General features: G+C 40.4%; 1 protein-coding gene across 2 annotated transcripts in view; it reads right to left on the minus strand.

Annotated features, from left to right (window-relative positions):
• Positions 1-14,550, minus strand: part of dph6 (diphthamine biosynthesis 6) — a 230,290-nt gene that overhangs the window by 24,016 nt on the left and 191,724 nt on the right. Inside the window, exon 14 of one of the 2 annotated variants that reach the window (XM_041215296.1) lies at positions 10,284-10,380. The exons of the other annotated variant lie outside the window; for it this stretch is intronic. Coding sequence (XP_041071230.1) covers positions 10,366-10,380 — 15 coding nt within the window. The 3' untranslated portion in view covers positions 10,284-10,365. Of the gene's footprint in view, positions 1-10,283; positions 10,381-14,550 lie in introns of those variants that run through there. 2 annotated transcript variants of the gene reach the window in all.

Consider the following 14,550-nt stretch of genomic DNA (forward strand, 5'->3'; position numbering starts at 1 on the left):
GGTCTACTGATAAGTACAAGGGCTGAAGCAAAGTTAATTTACCAGTAGAACTGCTTTGGGAGTTGAACCCATGGATGTTACTGCTGGGTATGTTAACAGGAGGGTCACACAATGAATGTACCGATTGATGCACTGCCATACTAATGATGTCATTTGGAATGAATGACCACAAACTACTGAAGACATTTCTGGACTTTTCAAAGAAAACAATCTAGATTAGCACCACCAAATATACCCTCCACCGCTGACACTACTTCTGTTCTTCCAGCTACAAAGAGATCTTTCTTGTCACCTTTAAGAAAAAAAGGAGAGTTCAAAATCAACTCCGCCTGCCTCTCTGTCAGTCATATAATCTCCTGAGAGAGGCAGAAGAAACAAAAACTTCAACCAATTTAGGAAAATAAATACTGGGAAATTCCTCTCTGGCTTCCAAGGATAGCACTAGTTTCACTACTTAAGGAGGGATATACTTGCATTGGAAGCAGTTCAGAGAAAGTTCACTTGGCTGAAAGGTTGAGTAAGTTGGGCCTATACACATTGGAGTTTAGAAGAATGAGAAGTGATCTTATTGAAACATATAAGATTTTGAGGGGACTTTGACAGGGTCGACGCTGAGAGAATGTTTCCCCTCAAAGGGGAGTCCAGAACTAGGGAAGACAGTTTAAAACAAAGGGTCTCCCATTTAAGATGGAGGTGAGGAGGAATTTCTTCTCTCAGAGTCACCAGTGTTTGGAATTCTCTTCCCTAGAGAGAGCAGTGGAGGCTGGGTCATTGAATATATTCAAGGCTGAGTTAGACAGATTTTTGATTGACAGGGGAGACACGGATAATGGAGAGGGAGGCAGGAAAGTGGAGTTAAGGCCCTAGTCAGAACGGCGATGATCTTACTGAATGGTGGAGCAGGCTCGATGGGCTGAATGGCCTACTCCTGCTCCTATTTCTTATGATCTTATGAAGGACAATTAGGCAAGACAGTAACAGTAACATATGGCCCTACCTCCACTTCTACGTAAGTTGGGGGAGGGGGAGGAGTAGGCGGGGCGGGGGTGGGGCGGGGCAGGGCAGGGGGGAGGGCAGGGACCCCTAACAGCACGAGAAAGGGCAGGGTGAACAGGAAGCTTTTGTGGGGTCCAGAGGACCAGGCGTATTCCTCCTGGTTGCACAAAAATCTGAAAAACAACACAGCGAAACTTAACTTTCTGGAGAGACCTCCAGTGGCCTCTTCCAGGGTCATCGATTGGGCTTCTTAACTTTTGATACTTCATCACCGCTGGGCCAAAATTCTGAAATTGCCTACCTAACAGCACTGTGGGAGCACCTCCACCACACGGACTGCACTGGTTCATAAAAACGGCTCACGGTCACATTCTGAAGGGTATCAAATGCTGGCCTGGCTATAAAAGAGGAATAGAAAACGGACTGGCAAAGCTGTGCAAGCTCCAAGTTGTTTATGTTTAACTGGAATAATTTTGAAATTGCAGCTCGTTAGTTTTTAAATTCTCACTTTTGCACGTTCATTGGTGCCTTTCTTACAGCTTTATTTATGGTTTGTTCAACCTTCGTTGGAGGTATTCTTTAATTCTATAATATTTGAACCAACGTGAAGCAGGTGTGAGCTTTTCTTACTTGTCTTGTCTTAAAAGTTAACTCTTGTCGTTTGCCAAGCCTTTTTCTCTTTAGATGAAAAGCAATATCGTGAGGCGGCAAAAGGTCATGTATTAATATTTTCTTTTCATGTAGGGGAATGGATTTAATCTGGATTTTTAAAAAGTTACCATTAAACTGACAGGCAAACATAGAAGTCTAAGCCATGTTTAATACTCTAAGTTAATTTCAGCAAAATGGAAGTAACCAGAATTGTATATCATATAGCACCAATACTGCAGCACTCACGAAGAATGTTCACATTTAGATCTCTCGAATCATGAAAAGGACTTCACATCTCACCACAGTAAATTTCATTAAATTTTTCATCTCAAACCACTTCACATGCAATCTTTCCCTGTAAAAGCTTTAATCTAATAGTTGAGCATTTTAAAACAAGTGTTAACTACAGTGACATCGCAGCAAGGGACCTAAATGTGACCCTCAACAAAAATTGGACCAGCCTTTGAAAATCGTTTTCCCACTCGCTGTCTTAAAATGGGGCAAGAATGAAATCAACAAATTACCAAGCAAAGAAAAAGCTGCACACCCATCAGTAAGGGCACAACACTTATCCCTCTTTCAACTGACAGGATCAATTTTCATCCACTTGCACTTTGAAAGTGGTGCATAATAATAGGTTACGCATACTCCATTTCGCAACTCGGCTACTAAATTACTGCAAAGAACGCCCACAGCATTTTTCCACAGTGAAATACATTGCTGCTTGATTGTAGTGTACTGTTTAAATGAAAATCACCATCACTTGTGGATTAAACGTTAGGAGAGACTAATTGTACATCAACAGCAAACAATCACACAAGTATCCTTGTGTGAGGGATGGCAAAAAATAGAAATAATTTTATCTCAAATTGCTAGCACTTCAGACACAATAACATTTCACAGACAGCAGTTTGTTCTTGGTATATTAGGTATGGCATGGAAGCAGTGTAAAGTGTAAAGTTACCGACAGACAAATGTTGCATTAGCACTTACACGGGCAGGCACTTCTCCTTCAGGAGACAAATTCTATCCTTGTCAATACTAATTTTACTCCAAGTGGTAGAAAACAGTTTGAAAAGATGAAAATTAGAGCTTTGTGCTGGAAAGAACCAAGCTCGCTCAAGCTTAAAGGCCATTCTGTTGGCCCAAGGTGCTGAGGTGCAGCTTGAAAACATTTTCACAACTTCCAGGTCAACCCATTCATATACTGTAAACTTTTCTATTTTTTTTTTATTCAACCTGTCACAGGTTTTAATGTCAATATCCTTCCACTTAAACAGACTGATCCTCTGCCAGCATTAACAATATTCTATAGACTGTAGAAAATATTTTAAAACACTGTGCAGCACCCGAGTGAAATTTTTTTGAAATTGTTTTATTTTAAAAAGTGGATTTCGGTGGGAAAGAACAATGTTGATAAGAAAGTAAACTAATGCAGTTTTAAAAAGTTCTTCAAAATGTCCTTTTTCTGAAAATGTCTAACAAAAGTCAGAGACGGTTTCTGATGTTTTCCATCAATTTTAATCTTTTGCAATTCAGCAATTGCTTCTCCCCTGGGCAAGTCAAACCACACCACGATTGTCCTCTAGCTAAAAGAATTTGGCAGAGTCAGGGATGTCTCCACTCATGCTGTTCAAAGGCTGGCCAGCAGGAGGCAGGATTCAAGTGAAAGTGTCTGCTTTCTCAGGTTATGATGTTGCCATCTGACTGAGAATTGATGAAAATGCAGCAAACCAATTACGATGACAGGTAGCTTGCGGACTCAAACTTGACAACGGTGGCTGCCAATAAAGCACAACCTTGCATCAGATTATTTTTCAAAGTCCAAATGAATACAATTTTTCAATCTCGGCTTGGCAGCTGCTAAGATTCACCTGGTATTGCCTACATTGGTCAAGGTTACATATGGATACAACATGACCAACGTCCAGCTGTTTAAGGGAATCAAGGGGCTTGGGGATAACACAGGAAGGTGTGACTGAGGTTGAAGATTAGAGCAGGCTTGAGGGACTGAGTGGCCTGCTTCTGCTTCTAATTCATATGTTCTTATCACCAAACACAATGTGAGGCCAGGATAGAATGGGACGCAAAGTCTGGCACACGTTTAATTAGCATCTTACAACAGCTAAGGAAGATCTTCTTTATGTAGCAAGTGGTAATGAGCTGCACCTCACTGCTTATGAGGGTGATGGAAGCACAGCCAGTCAATGATTTCAAAAGGAGATTGGATGGGCACTTGAAGGAAACATACTTGCAGGGCTACGGGGATAGGATGGGGGAATAGGACTGACTGTATTGCTACATAGAGAGCTGGCATAGACTTGATGGGCCGAATAGCCTCCTTCTGTGCTGTAAATGACTCTATGACTCTCTAAGCTAAACAATTTATCAAAATTGATCAAAGTTATTTTATCACAACTGAAAGTATATCTATCGTTTCAAGACAAAGGGGGTCATTTTTGATACTGCCATCTGGGCAATAACCTGACAGAGAGTGGATCACCTACTTGTTGTAGTTCTGCCCAACACCTTTGGCCAGGTCACTCGGCAGGTGTTAAAGCAGAAAGTGCGCCCCAGTATCTGACAAATACCATTCTATATGAAGACAGCAAGATGGCATTTATTTTTGACCAATAAAGTGTGATTTTTTTCCACGAGAAGGCATTACTCTTAAAACTTCAACACTGATGGGCTATTTGGTTTGGCTTGATGGGCTAATGCACTGCCTAACCTTCATGAAAGGTTTAAATGATTGATCTATCTACCCTCCTGAAAGATTACCTAGTGGAAGGCTCTAGGGCTAAGTGTTCGGTATTTCACATCGTAGCTTGTCAGTGCAGCCCTACATCACTGTGAATATGAAGCAGATAAAAACTTCCCAGATGCCTCATTTCAATAATCAGCAAGAAAAGCATATTTACAAGATATATAGTTAGTGGATTATTGCCCAAGAAAGTAAAAAGAATAAATGCTGTGCAGATGCTGAAGTTTGCTTGAGGAAACCATCTGATACTGTCATCAGCTGTTCTAAATGGAACAGAAATCAAACAACATTCTGTTTTCTGGCATTAAAGACAGGGCTTCGATATTAATAAGATCTTTTAATCAAGCTTCCGCTGAGGGTGAAATTTCATAGAATATATCTTTGAAAAGTTAAGGCTAAGAATTTTCTAAGTTATTCCTGAGGGTGGAATTATTGGGTTTTATCCAGGGGTTATATGGAGAATGAGCCAGTTCAGGGACTATGACACAAATCAATAGCTTAGTGTCCTACCTTGGAATGCTATGCAGTTTAATATATGCTCAGGAATTCCTAACATCCCTTATTACTAACTTGGCCAAGTCCATTTTTGATTAATTTTTCCCCAGCAGCAACTTTGAAAAGAGGAAGCGTAAGACCAGGTGGGACATGCAGTTAAGAGAAAAAGTCTATTTCTATTTAATTTGAGGGTTTCCTTTTTCCTACTCATAAAAATGTGAGGAGGATGCAAGGAGGCTTCAAGGGGACTGAACAGGCCAAGTGAACGAGCAAGAAAATGGCAGACGGAATATAATATGAATAAGTGTAACTTTGATAAAAAAAACCCCAGAAATTGCTAAGAGGTTAGGAAGTGTTGATGTCCAAAGGGACCTGGATGTCCTTTTTCATGAGGCACTAAAAGTTAGCATGCAGGTGCAGCAAGCAATTAGGAAAGCAAATGGTATGTTGGTCTTCATCGCAAGGGGATTTTTAAGTACAGGAGTAAAGATGTCCTGCTGCAATTGTATAGAGCCTTAGTGAGACTGCACCTGGAGTACTGTGTATAGCTTTGGCCTCTTTATCTAAGGAATGATATACTTGCCATAGAGGGAGTGCAATGGAGGTTCACTAAACTAATCCCTGGGATGGCGAGATTGTCTTATGGGGAGGGGTTGAGGAAACTGGACCTGTATTCTCTAGGTTTTAGAAGAATGAGAGGTAATCTCATCGAAACTTACAACATTCTTACAGGGCATGAACAGGGTAGGTGTAGAGAGAATGTTTTCCCTGGCTGGTGAATCTAGAAACAGGGGTCACAGTCTCAGTTTATGGGTCACTTAAGGCTAAGATGAGGAGGAATTTCTTCACTCAGAAGATAGTGAATCTTTGGAATCTCTATCCAGAGGATTGTGAAAGCTCAATCATTGAGCATGCTCCAGACAGAAATTAATAGATTTCTGGATACTAATGACATCAAGGGGTATGGGGATAGCATGGGAAAGTGGCATTGAGGTAGATCATCAGCCATGATCTATCTGAATGATGGAGCAGGCTCAACGGGCTGAATGGCCTACTCCTGCCCTTATCGCCCAGCAGCCAACTTCTGGTTTGATGCGGTGGCTTAAATACTTAAGGCACAGCAGACTGGCACAGAATAAAAGCATCATGATTGTTGCCTGGATAACAGGCACTCAGCAGCATGATATCTGAGCTATGTTGCACATCAACTGCACACTCAGCCAGTGGTAACCTTTGTAGTTGTGGTACATCTCAGCTCATATGCAGTCGATAGGACTCTGCACCATGGGGAAGCCACGTGCACCCCTGCCTACTTCTGTTTAGGAAGAAAGCAATAACCTTCCCTCTCCTCCCCTCACATCAGGAGCATCTGCCATCTCTCTGATGCATCAGCGAATGACAAACAGGGAGATGTGACAGATGTCAGCTGCTTCAGTCGAAAGGATCCCAAAGAGAAGAAATTCAGGACTATGGTCCCCTTCACAGCCACTGCAGTCCTAGCCCCACTCTGAGGTTGGAGATCTGGTGGCAAGAGGTGGCAGAGTACTGTGAGCACCACCTTTGTTAAGGAGGGACAATGCACACTTCTTCTGGATTAGGTGGAGGTCAGAGAAGTAAGTGCTTCTGGAAGGCCCTAGAAAGATATGGCCTCCTGCTGAAAGCCCTTCTCCTCACTCATCTCTCTACAAGCAGTGCGCTTTTTTTTTTGCTGCCTCTGCTTCATGTCCCTCTCATGCTGCAACCCAAGGGGGATTGTAATTTTAACAAGTGGTGACTTGGGTAGTGCTGATATCAAATCAGTGTTACACACTGAATGATGTCTCAGTCTGCCTACTCTGCATAATTCTGGTGCATAATCCCAACTCTTGCGCTAATAATACCCTCACCAAGATGGTGGACAGCATGTGCCGTGTCATGGAACATGACTGGTATTTTGGTACCAAAATAGACCAGAGCACAGAAATGGGTGCTATGGAGTTCAATTTTATGGCTTCTGGTGTACACTTCCGATTAAGCAAATTTTTGTAACATTTGAAAAAGTCAGCATTAATGATCATTGAATCTGACAAGACTTGAAAGGCCACTGACCAGCTTTGTGCACACCTTTGATGCCTTCATACTGTGTTCTCACTCAAGTCATTTGCATTTGCCCTCCAGAGACTGAATCTTACAGAATTGTTCTTTCTTTCAGGAAAAGGCATAACAGATTATTCTCCCCAAGACCACTGCACTCCATTGCAAATTAAAGATATCAGTTAACATCAGAAAGCGCACTTCTTAGTTTTGTTTTGAAGATGGCAAACCAAAGCTGCTCCTGCATTGAACCTTGTACAATGTTCATCTGAAATCATGGGAGTAAGAAACGGACACTGTCTTAGATTGTTCCTTGACCTAGGTTACTCTATGCAACTGCATTCAATAAATTTACTTTGCCAAGAAGCTAACTTACTTGAGAAGACACATCATATTGGGAGGCATAAGGAAAGATAGTGGAAACACACGTTGGCCAAACCAATCTATATGGTCCTGTATGCTTCAGAGACTTGCACAATCTACAGCAGGCACTTCAAAGTATGGAGAAGTACCACTAGCAGTGCCTTTGCACGATCCTCCAAATCTGGTTTCAAGAAAGATGGTCCAACTGCAGCATCCTCTCTTAAGCCAACATGCCCAGCATCAAAGTGCTAATCACTCAAAACCAGCTCCGCTGAGCAAGGCATTTAGCTCGTATGCCTGATATCAGACTCCCAAAGTAACTGCTCTACTCGGAACTTGGTTGTGGCAGGAGACTCCTAGGAGGACACCGGAAACACTTAAGGGATGACCTCAGAGCATCCCTGAAGAGGTCAAACATACCTGCCAACTCATGGGAGTCCCTGGCTTCCAACTGACCAAAACAGAGAAGGTTCATTCAGGAAGGCACCGAGCACATGGAGAGTCTTCATTGGGAACGTGCAGAGGCGAAGTCGAGGTGTAAGAGGGAACGCACAAACCCACATATAACTCATTACCAACCCTTCAAACACCATCTGCTCTGCACATGGCCAAAACTGCAGATTGTGCATTGGACTTATCAGCCATCTCAGAACTCATCGGACCAAAATGGAAGCAAGTCATCCTCGATCCCGAGAGACTGCTTAAGAGAGGGAAACCAATCTTTCATTCATTATACCCTTCCTACCACTTAAAACCACTTTGTCCTATTGCCTCCGTATCTGCCTTCAACAGTTTCCTTTTTCTTGGACCCTGTCTCTCCCAACTAGCCCCCATTTAATTTTTCCTGCACATAAAGCTTTCTACCTTACTATGGGATGTGAAACAGTTATTTCATGTGGAAGACTGTATAAGTAAAACTAGCTGTTATTTTAGTGGTACACTCATCACAGTCCTAACAGTTGGCAATAGTTTGTAAAGCTCCTGGCCAATGGTTACATCACTCAAGATTATGTGCAATATGGGATCCAGGGTAAATTTTTAATTCCCAACCTGCACAAAATAAAAGAGCTATTAGAAAATAAGAAAAGGCAGAAACCATGTTCATGAAATATTTATCTGTCTCCATAGCAGAGTAGAAATGTTGGCTGCCGTAAAAACACTTTGATCCGGTGATCTGAGATTGGCTGCAGTTAAGTTCTCTGGGTTCCAAAATGAGGACATTGCCAGGGGAAAATACCTTCATAGGAGAATCACATTCTTTGAGTTTCAGTTAACCACTCCAACTGCTATCCAGTTTTTCAACAATTTGCCCCACAGTTTCTCTATTTGGATCGAGCGTTTACCTAGAAATAGGACAATGTTGTTGCATGACCTGCTCGATTGTGACAATTCTTTTCTTTCCTTGACTGGGATATGGATTTGTTTTCGCAATATAATTTTGAAGTTTACTGCCTTGCATACAAATGCTGGCTCAATTTGTTTCTTGCATAAATATCTCCTCCGCGTTTTTGCTATATTGTCCACTACAGTCTAGTATTTATTTTAATATATTCACTCCCTTTCCCCCTTCATTTGCCAAAGAGAACTAAAAAAAAATTATACATAAACTTCCTTCTACAAATAAAAATGTATCTTGGAACATGGTTTCTGTTTCACCACCCAGAGGACAATATCATCTTCCATTCTTTCTGCAATTCACATTAATCTGTGTGGATTTGTCATTCTATCACTACCAATTTGCTCTTTAGAAATAAGGTAATTCTAGTTGATGATAAATAAAGACATCACTATAATCCCCCCTTTATTGGTGCGCGGTAACAATAGACTTGATTTTAACCCATCAAAACCATTCACTTTACTAGACTTAAAATCAGGCTAAATGTATCCACACCACTCTATCTAACTGATATTGGCCATTTTATTTAACCACCTTAGTTCCTGTCCTTAGCTGTCAAAAACTATATGGATCACAAACTTCAATTCTCCAACTGTCCCAGCATCCACAGCCTTTTCGCTTTGGGATAAATAGGTTTCTATTATCTTTTGTGTGAAAAAGTGCTTTCTGATTCTTCTCTTTAATGGCTTATATCTAATTTTAAGATTACGTCTCCTCACTCTTGATTCCCCCATCAGAAGATATAGTTTCTCCCGTCTTCAACCCGATTGAATCCTTTTAACATTTTAAACACTTGGATCAGGTCACTTTTCAATCTTCTAAACTTACGAAACCAACAAGGAAAAGCGGTCTGTCCGCAAGAATGACCCAAACCTCCCTGTCGCTTGCCATTTTAACACTCCACCCTGCTCTCTTGCCCACATGTCTGTCCTTGGCTTGCTGCATTGTTCCAGTGAAGCCCAACGCAAACTGGAGGAACAACACCTCATCTTCCGACTAGGCACTTTACAGCCTTCCGGACTGAATATTGAATTCAACAACTTTAGGTCGAGAGCTCCCTCCCCCATCCCCACCCCCTTTCTGTTTCCCCCTTCCTTTTTTTTCCAATAAATTATAAAGATTTTCCTTTTCCCACCTATTTCCATTATAAAAAAAAACCCCACTAGAGCTATACCTTGAGTGCCCTACCATCCATTCTTAATTAGCACATTCGTTTAGATAATATCACCAACTTTAACTTTAACACCTATGTGTTCTATTGTACTATTGTCGTTGACATCTTTTGATGATCTGCTTCTATCACTGCTTGTTTGTCCCTACAACCACACCACCCCCCCCCCTCCACCTCTCTGTCTCTCTATCTCTCCGCCCCCCACACACACACCTTAAACCAGCTTATATTTCAACTCTTTCTTGGACTCGAACTCAAGTTCTGTCGAAGGGTCATGAGGACTCGAAACGTCAACTCTTTTCTTCTCCGCCGATGCTGCCAGACCTGCTGAGTTTTTCCAGGTAATTCTGTTTTTGTTTAAGAAAAAGCGGGGCCTCAACACTGGTGGATCTCTGAAATTCAGGCCCTTTGCGTTTGGAAGTGACGAAGTACGTGTCTTCCGCTGAGGGTGCTCAACTAAGATTGAACAACCTATAAGTGTAACAGATTGTGTCAAAGGGTGGGAAATAAGAATTAAAAAATACACAAAGAACATCTACTTTTACAGGACGAGAGAGTAAATGGACAATTTCTATTCCTGGTGAGAAGGTAGTTTGCACTTTCTCAGTGATAAAAAAAATGACAGAATAACTCTGAAGGAGGTTCTCACCTGAGCATGGAGAGCCTGAGGATGAAACCCCTGGAGCGCATGGAATCTAATTCCACCGGAACGTTAGGGGGGGACTGGCCTCAATTCAATCAGGGCACTTTGTAAACTTAACTAGTTTCAAAAAAGATGTTTTGGGTGAACGCGAGATCGAGCTTGCATCCTCTTGAAACATTTAAAATTTGCAGAGTAGGAGCAAAGCTCCACCCATGTCTGTCAGCACACACGTTTCCTAGTCCCAAGAGTTTAACTTACGATATGAATTAGGTACTGCCAGCTGTGAATCGGTAATGCTGATGTAGCTACCAGCCTTACACTGGTAGCACTGGTATACATGCAACTTAAACTGTCTCTCCATTCAGGGGTTATCGGGTCTTTGCTTAAAAATGCAAAAAAGCTAACTAATATGGGGGGGGGAAAAGCAAACCAAAACCAAGTTACCAGACCTAAAAGAAAAGTTGTCAAAGCAAATCTGCAGAGTGCGACCAATAAATTCACCTACAGAACACTCAACATGTTAGTTGCTCTTCTCTCCTATGTGATGCATCAGGTCAATTCCTGAGGGGGCCTGACCATAAAAAATACAATAAAATACTTAAAAAAAGAGGCACTTTTGTTGAACTCTGGACCTTAAAAAAAAATTAACTCAATTCACCAGTTATTAGTGTGCCAGTCTAGAGTTTACTAGTTAAAACACAAGAGTTTCTTCGTGTAAAAAGTGGCATTTGCATGTTCAAGGTGACCAAATATTTTTGGCTATATAAAGTACAGGAGTGGTTAGGTGAAGAGTATACATGATAACTCTGAAACTTGTTTCACCCTAGATTAAAAACCTGACATTTGGGTTTGTTCCATCCAGCTCTTACTCTTTTCATTCTGCCAAAACATTTTTCAACCCAGCATCTGGACTTTAATCCCCAAGAGCCCTTGCCACCATATTGAAAATCAGAATCCTTGCTCATTATCTTTTTTAATCTCCCTGGATGATAGTTTTTAATTTTTAAATCATGAAACATGAAACTCTTTCTTTCATGTTCTCTCATGGATAGCGGCCTAGTCTCAGAACGGTAATATTTGCATGGTAAATGTAATAATCAGGAAACAGGTTAAAGCCTATTAGCAGCAGGGAGCATATGTCGACAAAGTATGCGAGATCCCCCCACATTTCCTACGCAGCAGGGCTTCTAATCACATTGTGAAATAGTTCCTCAGCACACTGCAAGGGTGTTGTTTAAGCAACAGCAAGCCCCATTTCCTTCACTTTGATGCTTCACTGCAGAATTAAGTAAATGGTTTACTTTTATAAACTTCAGCTTGCTCTATATGTGTTACAGGACTATCTGAATGCAACAAGTAAAGGGACGCACTGACAATGTTTCAATATCTGAAAGAAATGCAACAGGAAATAAGTTCAGCGTTTTAATACATTAAATAACCTGTGACTCGTGTACACAAATCTAACAAAAGTGGTTTGTGACATTGTCATTTTGAAGTCTTTTTTGTTTGAATTTAATTCGCTTTATGGAAATACTGATCTTATAGAAGCAAAATTGGGAGAAAATTTCACACTACTACACCACTGAGTATCAATATGCTACTGACGGCACTCAAAACAGCAATTTTTGATACGAATATATTTTGAGCATTTTGTTACCATGATCTAGATCATAAGTGGCATTATTATTTTCATCTTTAAATCCCGCCCAAAAATAGATTATCTGCATTCAGCAGAGTGAGCATATTTTAATATTTTCACACCTTGACATTCAGGAATGAGAATATAAATAAAGAGCATTTGATACATTATCATATAAAGGCAGTGTTTAATAGCTTCTTAATTATAGTACTTAAGACCATGAATTGGACTCATTAGTATAATAAATATTGATGAGCATATTAACATTAATCCATCACCTGACAACCACCTTTCTGTAAAGAGACACTTCTGATTTGCTGAATATTAATTTGGCTTTACCTGTTTTGATCACCTAGCTGAACAAAAATAATGCTTGAGTTCCAAATTCTTAACTTTCTGTTGAACTCTGCTAATCTTATTGTCCACTTAACCCTTTGAGAACTGCTGTAAGATCTGCACTCAAGATCAAAACTATGACATCAATACCTAACTTCAGTCTGAGAATGCTGAAAAACACTTCATAGTTTTGCAGTCGGTCAATTTGACTTGATAGTTCTCAGCATTAGAAATGCATGGAAAGTGGTTTCTGCCTTTGCCACAGAGTTACATGAAATGACACTATTTCCATAATTAAATTATTCAGTTCCCGAAGAAATTGTATAAATAGGTGCAATGGGCTGAATGGCCTCCTCTGTACAGCATGATTCCAAAGTAAATAACACTTCCATCATTTGAAACAATGACAAATGAACAATGCCAAGGCTGGGGTTGAAGTGAGAAGCTCATTGACCCACCTGTATTAGCAACAAGGTGCAAATTGCTCCTAATGGGGACATTCCATAGATGAATATTCTCATTAGGAGATAAAAAAAGGAGTCATTTAATTGGATTAATGACTTTCTTTGTCTGGTTATTGTTTGGAATATACAAGAGAAATACACTGAGGTTATTGTCTGGAATGTGCAAAAGAAATACAGTGAGTAATTGCATGTTCTACATTGGACAGACTGTTTTTGGGATGGATTGAGAATGGTTGCTTCAAACAAGAATGAATAAAATACACCAACACCTTAAAATGAGCAAATATTTAGCAGGAATAAGCAAATTAGCATTAAATCAGCATTACTGCCAAGAAACACTGATTCTGCATGCTCACTTGCACTAATATCCCGTCTATCACTTCATTACTCCTGCCTTCAAATTTGTCACAGACATTTCTCTTTGTTGCCCCCCGCACCCCAAAACATTTTTCCCAGCTTGTGCTTGCTTAGAAACTTTAAATCTATAACATCTTCCACTTCAAAAGATCATTGACCTGAAATGTTAATTCTGCATTTCTCTCCGTAGATACTGCCCGACCTGCTGAGTGTTTTACAGCTTTTCCCGCTTTTATTTTCGGACTCTCAGTGTTGTGAACCTGACGATGCTACAAGCAGATTTGTGGTCTGTGACAGCCTGGTAGGCTCATTGAGCTAAAAGGGAGATACACAGTTCTACTGGGGAGCTTTGTAATTATACTTAAAAACTAATAGTCAAGGTAAGAAAACACTGACACAAGACTGAGCTAACACTTATTGCAAATGGGTATGTAATTAGTAAATTATAAATAATGCCGGATGGAAAGATCAGATTGTGGTTATATTACTGGGTTAGCAATCCAGAGGCCTGGACTAATATTCTGGCGATATGGGTTCAAGTTTAAACTGGGAAATTTAATTTTAATTAATTAAATTTGAAACAAGACTTGAATAAAAAGCTATATTCAGTGACGGTCACTGTGAATATTGTTATCCAATATCGTAAAATCCCATCAGATTCACTAATGTCCTTTAGGGAAGGAAATCTGTTGCTGTTACCTGTTCCTGAAGGGCCTGAATGGCATTGTTCTGTCCCATACATTGCTTATGTTTCTCAACTATATATGACTCTAGATGCACACCAATGTGGTTGACTCTTAACTGCTCTCTGAAAAGGCCTAACAAGCCACTCATGAACTCTAGAAGGTAGCTCGCCACAATCTTCCTAAGAGGCAATTGAGGATGAGCAATAAATGCTAGCCTTGTCATTGATGGCCACACCCCATGAATGAATGAATAAATCAAGTTAATTTCAACATAGCTAAGTGTAAAGTATTATCTTTCGGTAACAGAAATAAGAAGGTCACATGCTACTTGGAAAACAGGAATCTAAATGTTGCAGAAGAGCAAAGGGACCACAAAGCGCAAACACACAAATCGATAAAAGTTGTAACACAGGTCAATAAGGTCACAAAAAAGCAACTGGGCACTCAGGTATATTTCTAGAGGGAAAGAATTTAAAAGTAGAGAAATTGTGCTCAACTTGAATTAAGCCTTGGTTC

This window comes from Carcharodon carcharias, chromosome 20 (genome assembly GCF_017639515.1).
Source record: "Carcharodon carcharias isolate sCarCar2 chromosome 20, sCarCar2.pri, whole genome shotgun sequence".
NCBI classification, from domain to species: Eukaryota; Metazoa; Chordata; class Chondrichthyes; order Lamniformes; family Lamnidae; genus Carcharodon; species Carcharodon carcharias.